This window comes from Chaetodon trifascialis, chromosome 18 (assembly GCF_039877785.1).
Source record: "Chaetodon trifascialis isolate fChaTrf1 chromosome 18, fChaTrf1.hap1, whole genome shotgun sequence".
Lineage (NCBI taxonomy): Eukaryota > Metazoa > Chordata > Actinopteri > Chaetodontiformes > Chaetodontidae > Chaetodon > Chaetodon trifascialis.
The window spans coordinates 16992224-17018404 of record NC_092073.1 but is presented as its reverse complement, the minus strand read 5'-3'; the positions used below and the strand labels follow the sequence as shown (position 1 = coordinate 17018404).

The 26181-nt window shown below is 42.3% G+C and overlaps 1 protein-coding gene across 2 annotated transcripts; it reads right to left on the bottom strand.

The window, feature by feature from the left end:
- Positions 1-2573: 2573 nt before the first annotated feature.
- On the bottom strand, positions 2574-26181 carry dnajb6b (DnaJ heat shock protein family (Hsp40) member B6b). 2 transcript variants are annotated; one of them, XM_070986273.1, is made up of 10 exons: positions 26019-26144; positions 18552-18674; positions 16629-16738; positions 15613-15681; positions 15373-15477; positions 12191-12328; positions 11961-12108; positions 11533-11603; positions 5374-5532; positions 2574-3522 (listed from the first exon to the last, which is right to left on the bottom strand). In XM_070986273.1, exons 2-10 carry the CDS (start codon positions 18614-18616, stop codon positions 3413-3415), a joined length of 975 nt encoding a protein of 324 aa, XP_070842374.1. In that variant the 5' UTR covers positions 18617-18674; positions 26019-26144; the 3' UTR covers positions 2574-3412. The 2 variants fall into 2 exon arrangements, with proteins under 2 accessions (XP_070842374.1, XP_070842375.1); XM_070986274.1 differs by lacking the exons at positions 2574-3522; positions 5374-5532 and having other exon boundaries at positions 10130-11603; positions 26019-26181.

The window sequence follows — 26181 nt, the reverse complement described above, 5'->3', positions numbered from 1 at the left end:
ACCTTAAGGATGGAATGATCGTTTCCATAGCAACCACATGGCAAAAATTCAACAAAGTAATGGCAAACATAACAAAATGACCTATTTCCAATGTGCCACTGTCACCTTTTATGACACATTTACATTCATTTTAACACATTTTACTTCACTTTATACTGTTCTGCTTTCTGTTAAGGTGGATGCTCTCTAGAGAGATAAAGTTCAACCACCAAAAAAAAAAAATATTTAGACCAACCTTCATTCATGTGTTTATACAGAACAATTGTTTTATACAGAACAGCTGCCATTTATCTTGTTTCGTTTTATACCTTCTGTCTGTCTGTCTCGTTCTACTGTATTGAGTGTACATACTTACATTTAACATCATTCCTCTCCGTGTGGTGGTGGTGGGTGTCGGTCGGTGCTCTGCTTCACTCGGGTGAAAGTGGGTGATTTTTCTTTTGAAAGGAGGCAGACTGTGGCTGACAGGGAGCTTGACAGTGAGCTGTCGCTCCGCTCTTCACTCCTCAGGAGGTAGATGTCCTCAGAGTGGAAGTCAATAGGAGGATTTCACTTCTTTTTTTAATATTTTTTTTTTTACACCCAGTCAGAAACAGTTGTGTAATGACTTTTGGAGGAGGAGGGCTGTAAAAAGCAAGGCAATGGAGGGAGATGGGCCACTGCCTCGAAACTGTTTAATTAAACCCTCAGAGACTACTGGCTGCATGGAAACAAGGGCCAAATGAGTTGCTGGGTCATGTGCATGCGTTCTGCCACATGAATAATACAAAACACTGCAGTCTCATTCAAAATAATCTGAGAATACTGCTGCTTCCACGACTCTGTGACAGGAACATCCAGACTGCTTTGAGTCTGTCTGTCCAGCACTGCAGCTCAGGTCACTTCACAGTGGAGACAAAGAACAAATATGACTTGATGAAGAGTTGGCTGATGCTTATTTTTCACTTGATGAAATATATTTGTTTGGTGTTTAAAGTCTGCATAAGAAGTGTTGTTGATGTAGCTTTGGAGTAATTTAATTAAAGCTGCCCTATTCAATATTTTTCAGTTAACAAAGGATCAAATGACTGTGTGTAATTTGAAATGGGTCGGCCACAGTGACAAATCAGAAACATGATGCCAAATCAAAGCTAATATGTTGAGAGCTGGTTGACTGAATGACAATGTGGAAATGCCAAAAGCTGCAGTTCCTCAAGTGGCCACTTGAGACGTGGTTTACACTTGTTACGCTGCCCCCAAGTGACAACAAAAGAGCGCAGGTTTCAACGTCTGCGGTACTGTTTATGCTTTATGATGAGGTTGAAATACATGGCTGTTTTTAGAGCTCAGTACAGATTATTGTTCCTCAGGCAGGAAGTCCTTCAGGGTGAGAAGAAAAGTTTGAAATGTTTACTGTCAGACTTTTGTGGTCAGCGCTTTGGTTTACGTGCCTGCACTGTGTGTGTTGGGGTAACAGCATTACTGCCAATGATAGGAACAGGATTAACAACTGACTCCTGATCCTTTAGAAAAGGTTTTCGGGGGAAAAGAACCAGAAGTTTGAACCATTCTTCAGTTTAAAGATCTGTTTGGCATTTTTACTAATCTGAAAAATGTGCTGATGTCCAGAGGCTCCGTGGAGCAATTTACAGCTGTGAAACCTGCGAGCGACGTTTATTAGCTATCACTTGTATTTTATGGCGTGATTTTTAGTTGATTTAAGGTATGATCAGCTTTTTCTTTATTCATGGATCAATTGTATTACATTGTTTTTTAATCTAGTGGCCAGAGGTGTTCCTGAACTACACTAATGTAATCTCAGAGCATGTGTGGCACAAGACACTGAACCCCGAACTGATCCTGAGGGTCAGGCCAGGACGAAGCACAGTCAGTGTGTGTGTGTGTGTGTGTGTGTGTGTGTGTGTGTGTGTGTGTGTGTGTGTAAATGGATGAATGTATATATATACAACCAGTTCAGGGTGTACCCCACCTCTCGCCTGTTGACAGCTGGGATAGGCTCCAGCCCCCCCCCCCCCCCCCCCCCCCCCCCGCAACCCCAAGAAGGGATAGTCGGGTATAGACGGATGGATGTATATATATAAATTATTATATTGGGTGGCACGTTGGGACAGTGGTAACACTGTGGCCTCACAGCTAGAAGGTCCTGGGTTTGATTCCCGTCTGGGGCGCTGTGGGCACCGGGGGCGTGTCCCCCACCATGCCATCGGTGCCTGTTGCTCAAGGAAAGGGGCCTTTCTCCCTGTGTTCACCTGGGGTATCCTCCATAAAAATACCCCCACTAAAAACATGCAAGAAGATCACCACCTGACCAATGGTGACAAAAAGGAACTGGGTCCCCGGGTGCCGCTGTCAGCTGGCAGCCCACCGCTCCTGGTCTGCCGCGGAGGACAGACGGACCAGGATGGGATACAGTTCCCTGTAACTATGCATGTTGTACTGTGATCAATAAAGGATTCTTCTTCTTCTTCTTCTTCTTAAATGTAGCTATTAACATTTATATTCATCATAGGATACGACAGGATACTATGGAATACAATAGAAGATTGACCGCCCACCAGGACATGTTTTTCTTTAAGCATTTATTAGGAGTCCATAGAAAATGGACATTTCTGAGACATTTCCACTTGCAGTAATCACGAGAACGTGTCAAGGACAGCTCTGATGAGGGAGTTTCAGTTTCTGAAATCTTTTACAAAAACACCTGTGGAAGGTTAACATGTTGCTGAATCCACTCTGAAGAAAATAATGACTTTGAGAGGGGTTAAGAGCCATTTTTCACCCTGCGGGAGTAGTTGTGAAAGAGTGGATAATGTTACCGCTGCAGTGCTAATAGTCACTTTTCATGTATGATGGAGTGAGGAGAACATGTTCATCTCTGTCTGTCATAAAACTCACTCTTCAGTGCTTCCATTCTGCTCTACTCTCACGCTGTCTAGATAGCCTTTTCCCTCCTCATCTCCGCAGAAAAAAAGTAGCTTGACCTCCGCCTGTTCTCACACGCTATACAATATTACGGCAATCATTTTCATGCTCATCACAAACAAGGCTGCAGCTGCAATTCTCCGTCCACCTGAACTCTTTCAAACACACTCTCTGAAACACTGTAAAAAATCCAATCACAGGGGTTTAATTAGGGGTCTGAACGCTCACTGTACATCCACAGGGCCCACCCACAATAAATACAGCAACAGCTAGAGCTGAACTACTAAAAATGGACAAAACAAAACATTGACGTGAGGTCTCTGCAGGCTGATGGAAGCAGTTATGCAGCTGGAGGGGAGATACGGCGCAGCAGTGGGGACGTCGGGCCTGCGATACATAGCAACGATGAACTACTGCCACGCATGATTGATGGCACCTCTGCCAACAAACACATACGTGGGCGTGCGTCTAAGTGTTTGGTTGAGGCTGTTTAAAAAAAGGCGCCGAGTCCACCGAACCGAGGGAAGAGTCGAGGAGCTCTTTTCTTTTTGGACTCCGCCTCCTTTAGCCACAGTTTCTTCCTCTTGGTGTCTGTGTGTCCTGCAAAATAAAAGCAACACGATCATTAAAACTTTCTAATAAGTCTAAATCACACTTTTATTTAGAGTTTATTAGCTTTACCTAATGGCTTAATTAATCACTTATGAATGCTTTGTAGATCTTGTGGGTTGCCAGGTTGTGACTGAACAACATTTTTTCTATTTTTAGAAATACACTTATTCACTTTCTTGCTGAGAGTTATCTTGGGAGATCGATCCCACTCTCATGAAATATGAAGCTGCAGCCAGCAGCCGGTTAGCTTACATTAGCTTAGCATCATGAGTGGAAACAGGGGAAACAGCTAAAATTCCCCTACCAGCATCCTTAAAGCTCTAAAGCAGTAATTAAGATGTTTTATCTTGTTTGTTTAATCTGTGAAAGAGTAAAAACGACATGTCACAGACTATTTCCTGGCCAGGTGCTGTAACTTCCAGGTCATTACTGCACCTGGCCAAGAAATAGTCGGTGACATGAACCTTGTGGAAACAAATTTTCGCTCTTTGATTTTTGCACTGATGAAACAAAAAAGCTCTAACACGAGCTTTTGAGGTGCCAGTCGGTGGATTTTGTCATCTAGCTGTTTCCAGGTTTCCCATTTGATGCTAAGCTACGCTAACCAGCTGCTGGCGCTGTAGCTTCGTGTTTACCGGACAAACATCAGAGTGGCATCAATCTTCTCGTCTAACTCTCAGGAAGAGACTTCCCAAAATGTCAAACCTTTCCTTTCATAATGTCAAACCAAGAGTTCGTCATTTTCCAACAAGTTATGTGTCGTCTGTTTGTAATGTCTGAGCGTCCGTGGTTGGCTGAAATGATTTCACATTCATTTCACTGTGGGATTTATTGGTTGTGACGCTTTCATAAACAATTTTTTCAAGTGTTGACCATCAATCTAAGTGCAGTCAGAAAGGTGTCACCTGATTTCACCTGAGCAAAACCCACATAAAATGTACTCTGAGTAAACGTTTGTTGTTGCCCATTCGCAGTTCTCCCCTGTTTTATTTATTATTTATGAGGCAGTTGTGAGTCCATAGCTGCTGTCAGTTTCAACAAACATTTCACAGTCGGATTACTGCTGTGAAATGAACCATCATGCAGCGTTTGACACCTTCAGAATCCTAATAAAATGCATTTTCTAACATAATTTCTCCCAGTTGTTTTCTTTTGTTTGGCTTGTTTGTGTTATTTCAGTGTACAAATTGCACTGAATGTATACCACACACGCCGTCTGCTGTCTGTCAAAAAAAAACTATAAAGTGTTAGTACATTATATTTCAACCTCTGATGAAGCCATCAGTTCCAGTGTCTAAACACTTCATAAAGAGTGACTTATTAGAAAGTGGCGCAGATTATTCTCACATTTAAAACTTTTAGTTTCAGCCGGCAGCAGTATTTAAAAACGCGCTCTCTGAGGGCCCATATTTGAGTAGTTTGTGTCATTATCTCAGAAAAAGAATTAGGGCTTTTATTTGCACCCCAGCAGGAGACATGCACGCTTAAATTAAAGGTTCCCCCCTTAACTAGCGAAACTGCTCTTCTAAAACCTTCAGCCGCTGCGTGTTGCAGATAATTGCTCAGCTTTTGTGTGTGACTTCCTGACCCCGCGAGGGAAAACAGAGGGCGACCTCTGACCTCTGGTCGTTACTGCAGCATAGAACAGAGCCGCCTAATGAACACCTCTGTCCTCGGTGTTTACATCTGCCAATCAGACACGCCACTCTTCGTCATCGTCCTTTGTGTGGCCATCAGACACAAAAGCAGACAATTAGCTGCGCTTATTAAGGCTCTGCTCTTTAAAGGAGAGCTTGTGTGCTGGTAATTAATCAGCCCTGCTGTGGCGGGTGGGCGGACCTCTCGTTAGTCCCAGGCTCTGTAGGCCGTGCTCCTCCTCTTCCTCTGAGGGGTTTTGGGCAGAGCTCCTCAGGTAGCGCTGGTGCAGGCCGAGGCCAGGAAGTGCGTTCTGTCTGCGGCGACGAAACTCTTCCTCCAAGGGGTCTTCGGCTGAAACGTCTGTGGGTGTGGAGAGAGCAGAGCAGAGCAGAGCGGGGAATGAATCACACCTAAACCCTCTCTCCTCGCTGTCTGGATGGATGGCCTGAGGTGTTCCAACCAACATTAAATCTGTATTTTTTTTATTTTTTCTTTCCCTGTGTAGCGTCTTTGAATTTCAGCCTTCTGACACGAGATGTGCGGTGTGAAAAAAAAAAAAAGAGTCAGCTGAAAGGAAAACATATTACCTTGCGGTGCCCTTGGCAGTGTGAGTACAATCAGACAGGAGAAAAAACACACATCTATTACAGCAAGTTGAGCACAAGTGCAAAAAGGCATATTGATGTAACCAACATGAAACAACAAAGATGATATAAAACAAGAAGTTCAAAGAGCCCCTGAGGCCATATAGACCCCTCCCTCCTTTCAACCATATATTTCATTCATATTTCATCTGCCTGACTTCATTGTGATTAGTCATGTAAATAAAATGAGATTTGGTTATTCTTTTCTCTAGGTAATTTACATTTATATTGAATTAGTGGCAGGCAGGGTATGGGAGGGGGGGCTGGAGTGGGGGGAGACTTATTATGCTGCGAGATTACAGGCAGATCTCATCGCCATTGTGTTGTGTAATTAAGGCAGTGGAGAGGAGAAGAAAGGGGGCCAGATGCTCGCCGTGCTGAACCTGGTCCCATTTAGAGGAGATCTGCACCAGCGTTTCAAAATCCCCGGCACGGCGCGTAACAGCGCAGCCTTAAAGACATCAGGAGTCATCAGAGACCTGGCAGCTTTGTCTGACATACCTGTGGGAGCGCGAGCCCCCCCAACGTAAACACATTGTCATTTTAATCATTAATGTACATGGGAGATTGTGTGCTGCGACACTGGCCTCAGTGTTATTTTTCTCTGCTTTATGTGACATTTTGGAGGCAGATGCACCTCTTTCAGGTGGAGCTCAAGGGATCTGAGGCTGTGTGTGTTCAGGTCTTAACAGAGACAAAGACATCACTGGATTTCAATTCTCTCTGAATAGGAATCTTATTACTGCAGGACCCCCATTTTGACCCAAGACTGTTTCTTTGTCACAAACCCTTTTCGAGTGAGTTAAGGTCGAAATTGGGTAGTTTCTTGCTGAAAACACCTAAACTTTAAAGGTGATTTATGTTGCTTTGGCCGTGGATTGCAAAGAGTTTGCAAATCAGCTTTTTAAATCGAACACACTTTTAAAAACACAGAGCTGACCCCTGTGAGGAGAGACCGGCACCCGGTGGAGCAACAGAAACAGGACAATTGGTGGCTTTACTCTCAAGGTTGCTGCTACTTGTTCTCTATCCAGCTTTGGAAAAACAGCTAATCCCAACCTGCATTTGTCTGGTGATCCTATCAAGTGAAGTTAGACAGCTGGATTAAGCCAACGCGAATGGGACTGGGAGCTTGTGTGCTTTGTTCCAGCCCTCCCTCCCTCCTGAGGATCAATATTTGCATCTATTATGGGCCTGGACGATAAGATTCCTTCCGCTATCAAGTCGCATAATCCATCATCAGTTAATTAATTTCAACAAAAACAATATCAAAGAGCAGTGATGATAATTAGATCTTTTAGTGCTCGTAAAGGCAGCCTTTTATTTTCTGGTCTTAATTTGAAAAGCAGTCGAGTTCCTGGATGCTTTCATTTGCAGCTATTGTCTCGGGAGAGCCTGTCATTTGTCTGCAGTGCTGTGTGTATCTGTAAAAGCTGTTTGATACACACTGTCCAGACTGCAACAGGAGCGTGCACACAGGCGCAAACACCCGGGTTAACGCCTAAACACACACAAACACAAAAATCTGTTCGTGACAGACAAAAGCAGCCTCACTTGCAGCAGGCTGGAGCCTAAAGCCAAAAATACATCACTGTTCAGGAGGAGGCTAACGCTACATGACAACTACAACTGTGGACTAGATTATTTTCAACAGTCCACCTTCCTCCAGTTCAAGACGTGTGGTGTGGTGCTGATGTGAGGCCGCTGCTGAGCACAGAGAGATACAGTCTGTGTCCTTGTCCAGGCACAGTCGAAATGAGACTGGCAGCTTATCTTTGCCATCGTTCATAAAGTGGCCAGCAGCTCTGGGCCGATTTCATGTTTCATGCTAAGCTGTCAAGCAGACGAGGTGGGTGGGTGGGCGTGGGGGTTAAGACCGGATGCTGCTTTCTGCCAACAGGAAGCCATCTTTCATATATGGGGAAACTGGCGGACAGGAAATGACAGTATTGTGTGTCGTATTGGGATGGATGGATGCAGGAGGAGAGGCTGCAAGACGTTATATCCAACAAGAAATACGCAGATTTTTTTGATTAAATCAAAACTAATAAAAAGTATACTGACGCTCAAATATGAATTATTGATGAATACATTGAGGAAATTAAAGTTTTTACATTAAAAATCAATTAAACAAACATGCTTATACTGGAAGTGTGTCACGTGTTGCTGCAGTCGTCCTGCCCATCAATATTTCTCATTCCCTGTTGTGGAAATGGTCATTCAAGTGAAGTCATGTTGTCTTTTGTATACAAACAGCGACATCTAGTGGACGCACGAGGGTCCACCTTCAAATTCAAATGTCTGGTAAAAGGCAGCTTTTTTTTTTTTTTTTTTCAGGGACATCTCAGACTGAACTAAGGACGAAAGGTTTTCATTTTCCTTCCACTTATTATTTTACAGTACATCTTTAATTGAACATGTCATCTAAACAGTGGTGCCCAATCTGGGAGTTTGGTCCCTTTATCAATGGGGTCAGCAGCTGCTTGCGCCAAACATCATTCTCCTTCATGGACTCGTATCTTAGTTTAATCTAAACAGGCAGACGTGATACACATATTTTAAGATTCAGTGTGACTTACACTTCCGGAGGACGTCATTATCTCGGATGTCCATCGTGAACAAGTGTGCGCAAATCCGCTTAGAAATCACAGATAAATAGACGCTCCTTGAACTCGCCTGACAATTAACACGTTTTAAAGTTTTCTTCAATATCAAAGTAATTCAGTGACCGTTGTCGGCACGTTCACAGGTACATTACCAATAGAAACTGATCACAGCTAATTCGGCATACTTTAAAAGGTGCTAATTTCACAAAATAAAAATAAAAAACAAAAAAACAAGCAGAGCAGAGTTTATGTATCCCACAGCTAACCCACTGCCTCCACGGCAATTAACTTCCTGTTTATAGCCCCTAAATTATGGGAAGTGTAGAACCAAAAATTAGAGCCTGATTATCCAACAAATAAATGTAAGACAAATAATATGTAATAAAATTAATTATAACTTCTAATCCGAGCACAAAAATCACACCTCTATTGATCCAGCAGAGGGCGCTATGGCACCATAAATATAATACCTGCTCCTGCAACGCCTCCTCAGCCGCTTGTCCTCCACACTATGATCTCTTTAGAATAATTTAATCATGTAAATATTGACTTTTCTCTTTATTTTCCAGCCTCCAGGAAGTTAAATATGCCAACGTGAAGATACATCATGCTGCCATATTTGTGCAGATCCTAAGATTATTAGCTGCGGTAAGATATTGCTGTTAATGATTTATTTCTAGCGTCATCATCCTGATCTACAGCATCCATTTCTATAGTGCTCATCAAACGTATACACGCACACGTAGAAGCACACACCTGGGGTGGGGGGGGGGGGGGGGGCGTACAGGCTATGTAAGCCATGGAGATTGGCGCAGGGCTGCAGTGTCACCTAGCAACAGGACTGCGCAAGCGCCGCTCCAATCAGCGCTGGAGAAAAGGAGATTTAAAGACAAAAACATACACAGGCTAGATAATGGAAGACGTGGCCTTGCGGCATCAACACACGCAACATATTCCCAGATGTTGCATTAAATGTCCCAGCTGTAGCCCGTTTCAGTCGTGTTGTTGAAGCCTTGAGTCTGAGCTGAAGGCCTCACCCTGCCCTTCTCTCTCTCTCTCTCTCTCTTCCCTCCTGACTTGTCTCTCTCAAAAATATGCAGCGAGGCTTGTGTAAATAAACTAGCCTCGAGCACATTCCTCAAGAAACACACACAGTCTTTTATGTACACAGTGACCTCTGAGCCAGCTGCGTTCACACACACCACGCACTTGAACTTCATGCCTAATGTTTAAAAGAGCACCCAGTCAGCACACCTTAAGTTTTAACACTGATCGGACTTTCCCGGCTGGCAGATGAGACTTCTGGTTTGGCGGATAAATTTTGAGTCCTTTGTTTGGCTCGGTGTGTCTGCACAGCTCAGGTTGTGTTTGAGGGCGTATTCAAAGGAGGTGCACCATCAGCACTTTTACAAGCCCAGAAAAATGTCTGCATGGGAGGGGTGAACCTGAAACATGATGAAGGCCACATGAGTCCAAGGAGTGGGTGTCGCTTCTTTCTCACCTGGTCCGTAAAGGTAAAGGAAAGATACACACCAGCGTGTGATCATGACCATCTTGATCTTTTAGACAAATAATGAACAGGATTATTTCGGTGAGGTCACACGCAGGCAGCACATTACCAGTTTCTGTAGTGTCAGCGACCAAGCCCTAATGTGAGTCACCTGCGTTGAAACGGAGGCATTAGTGGGTTAAAATAATGCACACACGGTGAGCGGCGCAATGGGTGAGTGTACAAGAGAGGCAGCCGCTGTGCTTTCCTTTATTGCGGTTGTGTGAAGCAGGTTCAAACTGTAATCAGGCACAAGCACACACACATCACACACCCAGGAGGAGTGAGACGATAAAAAAGCCACTCAAGCCAAAAGAAACCACCACACACGAGACACCAGGTGAGTGCAGCGCCTTTCCACAACGTTCCACAAACTGATGTTTATTGACCAAATCTGAACTCTTTATTTTGGTTTTCCTTTTTACAAAGAATGAAAACTCCCCTGCGCGTCCTTCAAATGGTGTGAGGATGTTACGTGGTCTAAGTTCACGGTTTGAGTTGCTGACAGAGTTACAGTGAAACTACGAAAGCAGCCTCCTGGAATCAGCAGTCATGCAGAAACACATGAAACACACTGTTATTCTCTCTTATTCTTGTACTTTGAAACTAAGCCTTCCCTGGATTTAATAGGTTGTTTGCAGTCACGTGACATTAAATTCAGACACAGGGCCAGAAGTGGAAACTGCGACGGACGTGGTGGAAGAAAGTGTGCTATTTTAGATGAATTCATGATTTTTCACCCTTATGAACAACAACTTTTGGTACTCGATAAAAGCTCCTCGTGGTTTCTTGGTTTGATCTGAGGAACCGTAAACGAGACAAAACAGGCATTTTCAGTGTGTGTTATAGAGTTTCCTATGTAGAAAATCACTTTCGGCCCTCCATCTGCACAACAAAAGAGCGGCGTGACGCCATCTGCAAACAACCTATTCTCAAATACACAAACAAATGGAAAAGTAAACATTGTAATAATTAATAATCTAAGTCATTCGTATTACACACACGCAAACATGGTAACACAGCTAACAGGTTAGTTCAGGTTAAAAGACAGTAGGGCAAAGGTGTCAAGCTTTAATCATTCACTTGTTAAAGTTGGCCAAATGAAAAGAGCAAAAAATGACATGCGTAAGTCTAAATGTACATCTTCTTTTCCTGCTACAGTAAGAAAGACAACATCAACCCCAGAAGGAAAAAAAGAAATATAACACATACCCAGCATTGTGCATACAGCAGAAATTTAAAAAAAAAAAAAAAAAAAGCACAATTCAATTATTGCAGTAAACAAAAACACAAATTCCAGCAAGATGGTCCCCCCATAATAATGGAATAAATACAAATAAACAAATACTGTGAACATCTCTCTCGCCTCCGTTGTGCCTAAGCTAAAAATGAGAAAATTGTTCTTTGGGAATGAGATGCAGGAGGACAGAGGGACAAGAGACCAACTGCCGGCAGCAAACACAGCCACTGGGCGAGTTCTTCCAGGTGTGAAAACTGTATGTTGGCCAAATGTTGTGGCGAGATAATTACTTGTTGTCCAGTCTTAGGAGCTGCTCCTTACCATTAACTGTTAGGGATTTCAACTGACCGTCCTCCTCCACTTCTACCCGCTCCTGGCCGTTCTCAACGATCCTGTGACAAACACACATGCAGACAAGGAAGTCAGGCTGGTAACGCGCCTCAAAAAAACGCTCTGACATTTCGGGAAGTATGCGTTTTTCCCTTCCTTGCCAAGAGTTACATGAGAAGTTTGACATCACTCCCTTGTCTGTACAGGAAATATGAATGCACAGCCAGCAGATGGTTAGCTTATCTGAGCATAAAGACAGGGGAAAACCTCTGTTTCCAGTCTTTTTGCGAAGCTAAGCTAAGAGGGCTGTAGCTTCAACAATGACCGTAAAGACATGACAGCGATATCAAACTCCTCATTGAACAAGAAAGCAAAAAGCTATTCCCTTAAAAATGCTGGGGTGTGTGACATTTAAGTACCGTTTCGTAGTGATTTTTCTGCCGTTGATGAACTTGGTGGAGGTCGACACAGATCTGAAGTTGCCCATTCCTCCTCCCCCGCCGCCAAAAGATGAAGAAGAGAAGGAAGTGATTCCTCCTCCTCCCATGTCTCCAAATGAGCTGAACCCTGTAAAAGAGCACATATTTGAAGTCAGAATGAAATCATAAATCTACGTGTGGAGTTACTGGATTTGCTGGGATGTACTCACCTGACTCGAACCCTGAGAAGCCAGGCCCAAACGCCGGGAAGCCCCCGAAACCAAAGAGTGATCCCCCCATCCTGCCTCGGCTTGCGGCCCTGTGGCGACTGTGACTACCTCCGAAGAAGTCGTCGAAGGGGTCGTCAGCTGTGGAGGGAAACATTTGACGCATCTGTTAGCAAAAAGCTGCTTTTTTATATACACATGGCGCATATATGGAGCAAAATTAGCATTTATCTAGAATACTGGATCAAGCCAATGAGCTGAAAGTCGCTTCAACACTTTGGGTGATAACTCTCCGTGGGTTTGTCACTACACTACAAAGTTATTTGATCCATTGTTAATCTCACATTGATCAGAGCAGCTTTGAGGCTGACTCCAGATCCCAACAGATACCCGATCATAGAAAAGCTGCGGTGGATGTCAGAGCACCAGTTTGTAATTTCTGGAACAATCTTAACCCTAAACTGTCAAAGTGCCCACCACTTAATTCTCATCCCAAAGCCCTGTGGACATGCTACTAATTGCGCGCTGCCAATGTGGGTCACCCCGGCAGGATAAGGCTGGATCACTGGCACCATTTGCTGAAAGAAGACTCCTCCTTCAACCTTGAATGTACCGAGGCAGCGACAAGAAAGCTCTGTTTGTTCCCTCTGACAGAAAGCTTAAAATAAAAGTGTCCCCTGAACACTGTTGGAACTGCACCGCTGTCCATTTGCTTGGAAGAAGACATTAGAGGAGACAGCTCGGCTCTTGCAAAGCTGTCAGCGAGACGGCGGCCATCGGTGGAAGAAAGAGAGGGAGATGTAAAGTCTGAGAAAGGCTGCTTAAGCACTGCAATTCTGGTTTAATACTCAATTAATCCGCAAAGGTCTCCCCCACCAAACAGACCTTAGTGTAATGTTTACAGATTTTTAATGTAGAGAGACCCACAGGTGACCGTTTGAGACTTGTGTTTGATGTCATACGGTTGTCATTATGGTTATATTCATATAAGCTGAAAAGGCATCTGAAAACTAGTAGCTGAGTGGAAGTGCTTCACTGTCTGGACATCTGGCTGACAGCCGGCGCTTATGGAAGACTCTGCCCGTATAACACTGCACAGGACGTAATAGCACTGAAGAAATTAAAAATGGCTGTAAATGGGTTTTCAAATTGTGCGTGTCCACCATAATGTCCAACAGCTGAGAACAACACAGTGTAAAAAAGGAACACAAGTTATGATTTATTAATGTTTTGTTTAAATCAAATTGTTAGAATTACAGCAGCTGCGCGGGGAGATACTGCGGACCTTTTTCTTTATTTTTAATACTTCTGCAGTATGTCCCACAGAAAGTATGTAAAAACAGTCTGTTGATATCTCCTTCTTGTCCCCTTCTTCACATCCACTTGAGAATGAGCGAGTGCTGGTCTTGGCAGACGACTAAGCCCTCGTCATCGTTTGACTCTCCGTTTGTCTCAACAGGCAGTCTGCTGGTCGCTCAGAGGTGGGTGAGTGACAGATCTACACCACCAGCTGCTGCTCAGTGAGGCAAGCTGCTGGACAATGCGGGACTGGGAGGGGAGGGGGGTGTTAAAAACATATCTGGACTCTCTTCCTATCTATGTCTGCCATCTTAAGGACAGTCAAGAAAACCAAAATGGTTCTTAACAGAAATCTATCCAAGTAAATACACTTAATATAGAGCTGGAATAAACAGATCCGGTGTCATACCAATCAAGCATAATAGAGGCTGTGAAAATAGCACTTGAACTTTGCTCTACGGCCGCAGGCAGCTTTATGGTTTGGCTTTTTTTCAGCGGTCAACAACAACAACTCCTGTGCTCCACCGCTTTATCTTATCCATGTTAATCCACGTCAGCGTCATGAAGACAGCTCATACAAACAATCTGATAAAGCAGACAATGACTTGACCTTCCCTACGAGCTCTAATTCAAGCATCACTTCTAATAAAACTCGTGTATTCGGTTACTCTTTTTTCAGTGAGTTTGTGTTGTAACGCCACGTTTCACATGTGTTCTGACACATGGACACACACGGCGCGCACACACTTGGCGTTATTACATCTGCTTTTGTTTTAATACGGAAGCTATTTTTGAAAGCATTCCAGTTGAGTGATGTAGACGCTCAAATCCATCCTCTGCCTGCGTCTGAACTCCATATTTAGAGCTACACAGGGTGAACTGCACATGCTTTCCAATCAGCCTTTTGCTGAACCCAGACACCCCAGGACAGCCGACAGAAGCTAAACTCCTATAACTACACTTATACTAACCTAACCTAATACTGCTAACAATATTTCACCTTAGCCAGCAGTACACAAGCTTTCAAGGATTATATAAAAACCAAAAAGCTACCTTCATTTTGTACCAAGGCAGTGGACAAAAGAGAGGAGTATCTGTTAGGAATATTAAGAGTGATGGCTTTCAAGCTAATCACTAAGAAGTGGCTTCAAAAACATGTCAAAACAGACAGAAATGAAAGCATGTTCAACACAAAAAACATTCAAAGATGTAGGACTGCTGCTGATGATTATTTCTATTCTCAATTATTCTTCCTATTAACTTCTCAATAAATCTACTGATTACAATTTCATTTAATTTGTATTTATGAGTTTCATTTTCACTAATGGAAAAAACTATTCTGTAAGCATTTGCTTTCGAATTGATGACCCTTCATTCATAATTAACAAAGTTTTTTTTTTAGAAGAAGCTGGAGTAAATTAAGAGGTCTAAACCACAGTTAATAGATGAAGGCTACATACTGAAGTTGAGGTCAACATCCAGCAGAGACACTCAGTGTTTTCCAACCTGTGACATTTAGTGGCAGATGACCTCCTGAGGTGAACTGTGCTTAGTGTATTGGAGATGCACGTTACAGTGCTGTGGGGGATTAGCACCGGGCTTTACAGAAGGTTTCCAGGGTCTAACGCTCCATCTTGCACATTTCTACACGGCAGGAGCTGTTAGATAACAGCTAACAGGCAAACCAATTAGGAAACAGAAATATAAACGGTTTACATGATTGACGCGAAACTGGGACCTTGAGCCGTCCCCGATCAATCAGCGCACATTTTTGACCAGATAAAAGTTACAGCCATTAACTGCAACCCTCTCCTATGAATCACTTGCGTCCCTGTTTCTTCCTCCTCTCTGAAAATAAGAAATTCCATCAGTGCCAGCAGACTTACCAAAGAAATCTGCAAACGGATCTCTGCCGCCAAAGAATTCCCTGAAAACGTCCTCGGGATTACGGAATGTGAAGCCGCCGCCGCCAAAGTGATTGTAATGGCCTCCTGTGAACACAAACAACAATAAAGCTCACAAACTACAGGACTGTTCATCAAAAACAGGACTTCAAACAGCTATCATTATAATCGTCTCCATGGCAATGACAGGAATATTTGTCATTTTGAAAGTCCTCTCCTTACCTCCTCCTCCTCCACCTCCTCCTGAAAGGCCATCTTTGCCGTATCGGTCATAAATATCCCTCTTGTTTTCTGTTGTGGGAAAAGCAGCTCTTTAGATAAGACGTACCAGCAGTCTTCACACTGCACTGTATGCGTTAGCATTAGCATCAATTTTGCTGCCTGTTTTCACTGTGACCAAATCAAAAACATTTCCAAAACACATCCAAATGATGTGCGTTTCATGCACATAATTCATCAGTTCGACTGCCTGCATGTACACTTGTGAGTACTTGGAACTATGCATCAGTTTCTGCTGTTCCACAGTAAAAAAAAAACACATTTACTGTACAGGTCATGCTGACATTCAAGACATAAAATGACAAACAGAAAGCAGAAACTAAACCCACCGCAAGGACTCTGCACAAGAGCTCCACTCGCCAACATAAACAATCGTGGCATTGTGCACCTTAACTGCTTCTGGTGACTGGGCGTGTGTGGTACATAACGGCGACTAATAAAATGAAAAAGTACAGGCTTCTGCTTTGTTCTCAGACCGGTGCTCTACACGCATGTTTACAGCATTCCTCTGGTAACGACCTCCACTTCAGAAACAGAAACATGACTGAATTTTACTGGTCAAAATTTGTCCGTAACATAAAACCTTGAAGGACTGAAAATTGGAATCAGGCGCCTGGTCAAGTTAATAGCTTTGTTTACATGTTTTATTATCAGAAAATTCTTGATTTAGATAATAGTTTTGTCAATTTTAGACTGTATTGTTGTCAGGAAAAGCAATTTTAAGGCCACGCGTTTAAATGACGTTTAACATTTAAAACTCTTTTTGTTAAATGGAAAAAACCTAAATACATCATACTGGTAACTGCTAGCAACAAAACTCTGAAACTGACCTGCTCTAGTGGTCAGAAATGGAAGTGCGGTAGAGGTGACAACAAACATCTACTTTCAAATTCGAGGTGCTAGTGACAAGACATTTAAGTTGGCTACCGTATATAACAGATGTTCTCCCTCTGCCTTACCGTCGGAGAGTACTTCATATGCCTCTGACAGCTCTTTGAACTTTTTCTCTGCTTCATCCTTGTTGTCTGGGTTCTTGTCTGGATGCCACTTCAATGCCAATTTTCTGTAACTGAGATACAAAATACCATACAGTCAATATAAATACGTGGACATCAAAATAGAGACAAACACACGCTTGTCGTCATACACTGTGTATGTGGCAAAGGCAAACAGTCAGTTCTTAATATGGGTGGTAGGAAATTTGTATGTATATATAACAAACATCCCCCTATGAGAAACACAAATCCATATGCAAGTCTTTTTTTAGAGTTGCAACCATGCCTACACCAAACACACAGACACCAACCACCCCTCTATGTGCACACACAAATACATACATGCACACACTGTCCTTCTCCCAACCCAAGCAGAAATAACAAAGACAGCCTGAACTCCACTGACGTGCAGCGTAGGCTCGCACAGCAGCTTACGCTGCATCAGCTGTTTGTTTCTGAGCTCTGCAGCAGCACCGGCAGTGGACACACAGATGCTGTGGATGAGACTGAGAGTCAGCCAGCAAAAAAAAGGCTGCACACAATCCAGGGATTGACCCCCTTATGGATCCATACTGAACAGTCTTTGTAGTCTATGTCTTTGTTGTAATCTGTGACATTATCTGGCAGTCTAAAGCCTGGTCAATGGTCAACCAGCCAGGCTAAGTTGAACAATGTAATGTCAGTGTTTGTAGTCAGAAGTCTGTATGTCCATGAGTAAAAGCTCCATCAGCCATTATCTTGCTCTGAATACTCCAAAGTCTCCGAGGACAGTATTAACTCTTGCTCTCTTGGCGAAAATGTCAAACCAATCACATTTAATCAACAAACAAGACTATAAAGAGCCTACAGCCATGCTAGCAGCTCTGTGAGTTCATGTCATACGGGATGGATTGCAGAGATGGCAAAGACTCCCATGTTAATCATTTGCTAATTAGCACTAAACACAAAGTACAGCTGAGGCTGATGGGAATGTCATTAGTTTTACAAGTTATCAGTCATAAACAACAGTATTGGACCAATAAAAAAATTGTTGACAACGATGGCATGAGATGAAAAGGTAAGGGATCACCCCGGGGTGGACATGCATGTCTGCACCAGATTCCATAATAATTCAATGGTTGTAGAGACCTTTCACTCAAAAACACAATGGAGCACAGTGGTGAACTGAATGACCGACACTGCAATCCCTAGAGCCAAACCGCTAGCATTGCAAATCAATCACAGATCAATAAGACAGAGCTGGGGTCATAAGATAAAGATTAGATTTATTGACTGGTGTTAGTTGAGATACTTTTTGACTTTGGCTGCCAACAATTGAGTGCACAGAAAGAGGAGGCACGCAGCATTCTTCATCATCTTTCTATGCTGGATTCAAACTAGATACTCTTACACTGGTTGATTTGATCAGCAATAATCAGTCATATTCAATTGTTTCCTCCTCTCACACAATATTTTACTTTACTGTTTACTGCAATACCCTCAGCAGCTTTTAGTTTCCTCTGGGGCTCATGTCCTATTTCAAACAGGCTATTTCTGTCCCTAAGATGTGGACAGAACTTCAAATCATTGGAAACTCTTCACTTATCAAAACAAAATGCGCTCACGAGAAACCCGAGGAGGTAATTAACCGTAACTGGTCTGTTCAGTGGGTGACTGTGATTGGTGGGTGAACACAGGGGGAAGATATTTGACAGCGGCAAGGTTACAGAAAGAAGAGTGGAAACTTTCTGCATTGCAGTCTGCTCTCTCTCTCTCACTCCGCTCATGTTGGTTTATACAGCTTGAGGGGATATAATTAACCTATTACACCCCTCTGAGTGGCCAAGTTTTAACAACACCACCACCACCAGGGAAAAACCGGAGCAGAAAGCGCTCAGGGGCACTTACGCTTTTTTGATGTCCTCTTGTGTTGCATTTTTCTGGACTCCTAATATCTGGTAGTATTCCACCATGGCTCTGTCTGTGTGAGTTCGTAGTTGCTGTCCTATGTGACGGTCCGCCGTGTGTCCTCTGCGGAAAGAAAGTTGAGTTCTGTTAAGACATGTTAGCTTGGAGAAATAAAGCCCAGCAATCTGTGACCGAGCGTAGTCATGTGTGACGGATGAGAAACCTCTCTTTCAGACCTGAGGGGTAAATTTGTTAAGGGGAGGGAGGGGCAATGGCTTTAAACAGAGTGGCAATACCCGACAATGTAATCAACTGCACTGAAATAGAGATTCAGGGAGGAGGACAGCTAAGCTAATTCAAGCCCAACAAAATTACATAATAAGCGGGTGATCATCCCTCACCCCGAGGCTGGAACAGAGAAAACGTGACTTATGATTTACTTTTGAAATTAGGAGATAAGGACCATAAAGCATTTTTTTAAAACATGACTTAATGTTGAAGTTATGAAGTTTAGGCTCTCAAAAACAAGACAGGACATGTCTAATGAAAAGGTATCAGAAGATATTCAAGCTGTCCAGATTTAGTTTCAGATTTCCAATTTTTCTGCAATACTGCAACACAGAGGAGGTAACCTGCACCAACATATTGTCATTTAAGTCATGCAATCAAAATCTTTTCTGCACTCTGCATCTAGCCGGATAGATACATAACAACATCTGCTGCCAACACACTGAGTCTTGATCTGGACGCAAATACGAGGAAATATCAAACGACTAAAAGCAGCAGAGATCCAACTGTTTGGATGAGCTTCATGGTGTAAAACTATTCTGCAGAACACAGAACGAGACAAGAGAGACAAAGAGAAGAGATATCACATGACTGATCAAGGTTTGAGTTTTGAACCGTCTCGTGGAGTTTAACGTAAGGTTTATTAGCTAGCTAGCTATAGCTGATAACATCTGACAGCGACGGTTGTCATTTTAGCTAACAAAAATTATGGCTGCTTTTGTCCACCACTGTCTGAAATCAAGAAGCCATTGTTTCAGAAAACAATACAAATTTCAAGTATGCCATGCGAGAATGGAAAGCTAGACCGGTATAACAAAATACAGTCTTTAGCCGCTATCTTCTTCATGAAGGTTTCCTTAAGCTATGCATATCCGTTAATAATGACCTTTACAATATATTCTAAGTTTTACCCTTTGTTGCTTAGTGTATTCTGTGCATAATCCACTGATTATGTATGCAAATCACATTCTGTGTGCAGCAAGTTTTTGTAATTGTTTAATTAAAGTTTAAGACTTTCCCACTCACATACTTTTACTGTGGGTGGGACTTGACTACAATATGTCACAAGTTTTCCGTCAACACTGATACAAGGAGAGCTGGTTTTCAGGCTCTGCTCTGCGGACCGTATGAAGAGGAGCTGAGCAGGAGATCTGTTTCTTCTCCCAGATTAAAGTTACATAGTTTAAAAATTAATCTCTGTATGCTTTGCCTAAGAAAGTCTTGTTTTACTTAAAAAAGGGAGAACCTCACACGACCTCACTTTTTAATATTAAATCATACTACATCACGCTTAATAACATAGTTACTTTCCTCCTACACATAATTGATTTTACTTTGTTTAAACAAACAAAAAATAATACATCTGTAACAGAGCATGCATCATATGTAACTTCTGCCACTCAATCAAAACAATGACAACGAAACAGGTACTTTGATGATGTTGTGAAGTAGCATGGGATCATGGGAGCATTTGTTGGGAGTTGTGCATCCGGTGTGACTGAGACAGAAATGTTCACAAACGAGGTAATAAAGTTTAATTCCCATTAAATTTTAATCGAGTTTCAGGACTCCCCTTCTCTGATGCATCATCTGGTGTTTCCCTGGAAGTTAAAGTAACTGGGGGGGTCACACGCAGTTATCTTGAATAAAATTAGGGATTTTCTGGGTTTGAACATTGTTGGAAACATTTGGGATAATGTAGCACACAAGTCAAAAAACATGTAACATACTCTTGCCATTTTAATGCAGAAGTGTTACACGCACCTTCAACAGACCTCAGACAAATATCTGTGACACATGTCAACCGAAACCTGATAAATCACCCAAAGTTTCTACACTTAAATAGACCTTCTGTTTTCCCTCCAACACCTAAACAAACGATCCAACAACTCGACAGTTGCTTTGTGTGTCTTTCTCAGACAGGCAAAAATCACTCATCAGATAGCAACCGGCCAACTAAGAGGAGGAGAATGCCAAGCAAACCCACAGTCGACTGTCATCAAGAGATATCTCAGCTATTGCACTAAAAATGCTAAACAAACCAGTGAGCACTACTTACATTGGGAGTCCACTGTGTCCTTTTTGTTTGCTATTTATAACCTGTGTCCTTAGCCGTTAGATTGTGTTTGTGTGTGTTATGAGCATGTGGGGGGTTGGGGGTGTTTGGCACATGGCAGTGCCAGTGAGTGACTCCTGGTTGGAACATGGCGCAGGCACTAAACTCCTCTCTTTAAGATGCCTGAATCAGGCAGTAAGTCCAAATCTCCCTCTGACACTTCATTATCTGCCCCCTCATTTTCTGTTGAATTTGCTGATATAAAATCTATTTAAGTGCTATAATGTACTTCTACATCCCAGGACAGACCACAGCATACAGAGATATGACCCAGAAAGTCAACTTCCTGTGCCTGTTTCTAAAAAAAACCCCAAACCAATGTTCTGACTTCTATCATATTAAATGTATTTTCTTTTTTCCCCTCACTTCAGCCATTACTGACCCCCTCACCTCTCACCAGTCCCCTGCAGCAGCTGGGAGTTAATGGACACTAGTGCCTGCCGGTGATGTGTTTACTCATGGTCCTGTGCAGGGAGTGTATCCATGCATGTATGTGCATATTGATGCCTTGTGGTAGCACTGCACAGCTAACCCAGATCTGGTGGATTCCTGCTCCTCTCAGCGTGAACTGAGCAAACAGATGTGGGTCAGACAATCCCATGATGCCACAGTGAACCAGAGGTGATGGTTCACAGAAAGAGGAAATCAGTTATTAAATTTTTAATCATCCTGAAATAAGCATTACAAGGATTCAACTAAATAATGAAGTTAACAATGACATGGGAGGCCTAAACTCTTGTTAATTAAAGCACACTCAAAGAAAAACAGATGGAAAAGCTACAATTTTCCTATTCTGACATAATTTTGACAGCGGATTTGTGCTGCGCATGAATCCCTAATCCATCTCTAACAAACTGACTTCATACATTTTTTAGCAAATTGACTGTGGGAACAGCTGTTCCCATAAACATTTGAACATTTAGCAATTTTCCCATTCAAGCCTATTTTAGGAGGAAATTTCAGTGATTAATTACTGTTGTCTACAAGGATTTCTTTCAGTTTTCATTGTGGTTTAAGAGCTGGGTGAAATAAAAGAGGCTAAAGTCAAAGTACCTCATGGATTTTGAAGTGAAGGTAGTAAAATCATGTAAATGAAAGCAATAGCCTGTTGAGAAAGAGAGGTGATTCATAAAGTAACCCTCTAAATTTACTGGTTGATCTTCAGTTTGACCCTGATGTCCAACCTCAAGCTCACACTTTAAGAATGCAACTGCACATAGATGGTGAGCAGCCAAAATGAAACCTCTATACAGGACAGAGTGTGTTTGACAGGAAGTGATCAGGTGAAGCCCACAGTAATGACTGCTTCTCTGTTTACAGCAGGCAGCTACAGTGGTTTGGGTAACCACCTACACCTTGACATGTGTTCTGAGGACGACTGACTGCAAGCGTACCTCAGGGCAGGACTCTCTGAAGGGACTGCATCGCCCAGCTGGCTTTGATGTAAGGGATTCTCAGGAGCAAAGGGTGGAGGATGCAAGAGAAAATCAATGGATGGATGGATAGATGAATGAAGGATTACTCAATCATTTAAAAAAGAAGGTTGCCAGAAAGAAGGGCTTGCTGGTGTTCATGGGTTCAGGGCAGAGCTAATTAACAGAAGTCAACAGCAGGGGTTTGGTCTCAGTGTGACACATTAGTTGTAGGAATCTATGCAGGATTTTGGAGCAAACACATTCAGACAAGTTGAGCAGCGAGAGATTACAACAACATCTGTTCAGTTTTTTTTTCCCCCCCAGCTGTGCAGTAATGATGTACCAAATGAGATCTCTCTTGAAGGGCCAATATTGTGTAACAGTAGATAACTCAGACTTAAAGTCAAATTTTTGCAATGGTAAATCACAAGAAACAAGAGCAAAGCCGGGAAGGCAAAGACATTAAGATGTTTTATGTCGTACCAACTTATTTACTAAGAGCATTTTTTGTAGGGTGCAGGAGCCACATTTTACTTAGAGTATTTAACTTTGTCAACTCTTTGTCAAAGTGTGCAAATAATCGATAATCACGGAGTAAATTCCATTAAGGTGCATCAATACTTTCCCTGACTCCAGGCTCAGAGAACAGGCTGGAACAAGTTTTCACCCACATTCAAAACACATTAGACCAAAGAATATTGCACAATGTGACAACACATCATATGGATGAATGTTTTACTGAGGAAGTAAACTTTACAAAAAATAAAATAACAGTCAAAAATACATAGATTTCCATCCATCCATTATATATTTGGGATAAGTCAATATTGGCTAAAAATCAGTCTGCTGATAGTCGTCAAAACCTTCCTGAGGAAGAAACATAAAACACTGTCCCTTATGCAAAATATACTATATAATTAAAGGAAGAGATGTGACACGTTAGGTATCTTAATGCAGAGCTATTCAGAAGCTATCAATAGCTTTATTAATATTAATGTAGGCCAAGTGTGCACTGATTCGCTATATTATTTATTATCCAGAAATGAATATCAGATCAGATTCAAGTCACACTGGAAACTCAGTATAAGAGGATACAGATAAAGATTGGAGGGCAACCACATGACAGGAATTTCCTGAGTTACGCCTAACTGTAAGCAACATAATGTCAGTATCAGCGGATTAACAGGGTATGGGCTCATAAAAGGTACATTATTGTTGGAAAAGCTTTCACGATTTCTGTCTGCACAGCAACTCCCCCAGTTAATTACCTGCAAAGCAACTCTAGGTTTAATCTCTTGATTAAAATCTCTGATTAGACTTCCCAGGATCTCTTTTGTTTGACGTGCAATTCGTCCCTACAGACTTCATTTTTTAGAGTAACTGCCTGCAAACTCAGTGTTACAAACTGATCACTGTGTACTTAGTCACATCCAATGTGACTGCAGTCAACAAAGGAAGCAAGAGTTGGTCTGTCAGTGTTCACGAACACCACTAAAAAACTGACACTGACAAGAGCACCGGACAAAACAGGCTCCCAGAAACCAGCACCTAACAAATCGCAGCTGACAGAACAGAGACACAGATGACAGCTGCACACAACACAATAATAAGCTTGTGCTTTACCTGAAATGATACATAGCAACGAGTGGAGTGTTTGTGATTCAAACACGACAGAGTGAGCACATGATCAGCAGCTCATTTGAGTTTTCACTGGATTTCCCCCCTTTACTTTCTATTAGTGGAAACATGTCCTAAGAGGTCATCATCCCAAGAAGACTTCGTTTACTGTAAACAGCAGTGAGCATTAACTCCTTGGACAGGGAATCTGTTCACAAATTTAAATATACGTGGGACATAAAACCCTGAGGGAGGGGAGAAACTTATTAAAACTGATATGCTCCTTTTAGAAAAATCAATTACTGCTTCAGCAACAACCCTGCACCTGTTAAGCCTGCATGTACCACGGGGTCTCCAAATAGTTGTTAGCATTGTAATTTATTCTGCTTTACTCATACCTCACAAAGACAGCGCTAACACAAGTCAAACCTGACTTATATGATGAAAGCGGTCAAACTGGTCAGCCTCAGGAGACCAAGATGCCCCTTTCTGTCATATAATGACTGCATGTCAAACGTTTGTATGGCTGCAAACCTATGAACATGGGTATTTACACAGCATACAGGATATTTCCAGACAAACTCTTAGTTAAATGCTAACAAGACACCCTCATCTCACCTGAACATTTTCCTTTCCATTATGTTGTGTTGTAGTCTAGTCTAATAACCAAACAGGTAATAAAATTAAATCCACATGAATAGATTTTAATTTTTGTAACAATCAACTATTTGTGTAACTCAAAAGCTAAATACACCAAATTTAATATGTTATAACCTAACAGGGTTGCAAAAAATGATAATTTTCACCATCAATTTCTGTGTGGATTATTTTTGTAATTAATCCATTTGTCTGATAAAATGTTAGATAATAGTCTGGAACAAGTTTTCAGATCCCAATATGATATAAAAATATCACATTGGCAAGGATCCTGCAGCTGGAGCCTGTAAGTGTTTGACATTTTTGCTTGAAATATGAAAAATACCTAAGATTACACAACTATCAACATCTGGGGCAATTTCTGTGTGTCAGTTGACTAATTGATTGTTGATGTCTTTCTATTCACATTTCATATCATAAATTAAATGATGTTTGTAGTTGGTTTGCCAGCATACGGAGCAATATTCAGAATAAGGTTAGTTTCAGTTATTGTTCTGTATTTGATCACACTTGCAAATATGCTTCCTCTATCCGAGGCCTGTCGACAAACTGCAGCCTGAATTGAGGAACATGTAGGCTGAATGTGTTTTTTCCTTCTGTAGCTGATGTTTGTGGACTTTCTGGAAGCTACCATTAAAAAAAGGCCAGTCAGACATGACAATGCTGCTGTAACTTGTGTAACACAGCAGATCAGTCAGATTAACAGAAACTTCCAGAAAGTCTCACAGCCGAATGAACTGTTATAGAGATGCGCTCACACACGACATGAGGATATTAATAAAATCTCAAAAACGTTACATAAGGAGTGAAAACACCTCTAAAAATAGTGGCGTCGTAACTTTAATATTGGACTGATAGTCTCGTATTGCCAGACCTTCACCAGCAACGGTTGGTGACAGCATGCTGCTAGCTACAGCGGCAGTTTTTAGCATTAGCATAGCATAAATACCATAAAGTCTAACATATTTGGGTATTGTTTAGGTACCACTGTAAGTTAGCTAGCAGCGGCTAAGTTAACGTCATTTAGGTGAGGATAGCTACAAAAGGAGGGAGCTCCACTCATTGGTTATTCTTTAGGCTAACGTTAGCTCAGCGTTAGCGGGCACTTCGGTCTGTCCTCAAACTGAAAACTAACTTGACTTACGTTTGTGGTGAAATTACGGTAATGTATAATTTATGACACCGACGACAGCGGGGGACATCAGGTTGCGACACCACAGCATCCCCACATGTAGCTAATGTTACTTGAGCCGATGCGACAGGACACGGTAAACACATTCAGCGGTCTTTCGGCAGAGTCAAGCCGCACATACAACACATGTACTACTTATATTTTCACTAAAAACAAAAAAAAAAAAATAAAGAACTGCTCACCTGTATGAAGGAACTCGTATCGGTCTCTCTGTTGTTGCTCTCTCCGTCTTCGCCTGGGTGCAGACCCTGTGACTACAGCCGTTGGTGGCTGTTCGCTGGTGATGTGGCTCCTGATAGCGACTAGCCCACTATGCTGCTGCTGCTGCTGCTGCTTTCATGTACT

What these genes read in the sequence shown, in the direction of transcription:
- dnajb6b (XM_070986273.1), bottom strand. Translation starts at nt 18,616, where the DNA reads ATGGTGGAATACTACCAGATATTAGGAGTCCAGAAAAATGCAACACAA. An exon ending in TCCGTTTGCAGATTTCTTTG is followed by an intron (nt 12,329 to 15,372) that starts GTAAGTCTGCTG and finishes TTCCCTCCACAG; the next exon opens with CTGACGACCCCTTCGACGAC. An exon ending in GAAATCCCTAACAGTTAATG is followed by an intron (nt 5,533 to 11,532) that starts GTAAGGAGCAGC and finishes CCACACCCACAG; the next exon opens with ACGTTTCAGCCGAAGACCCC.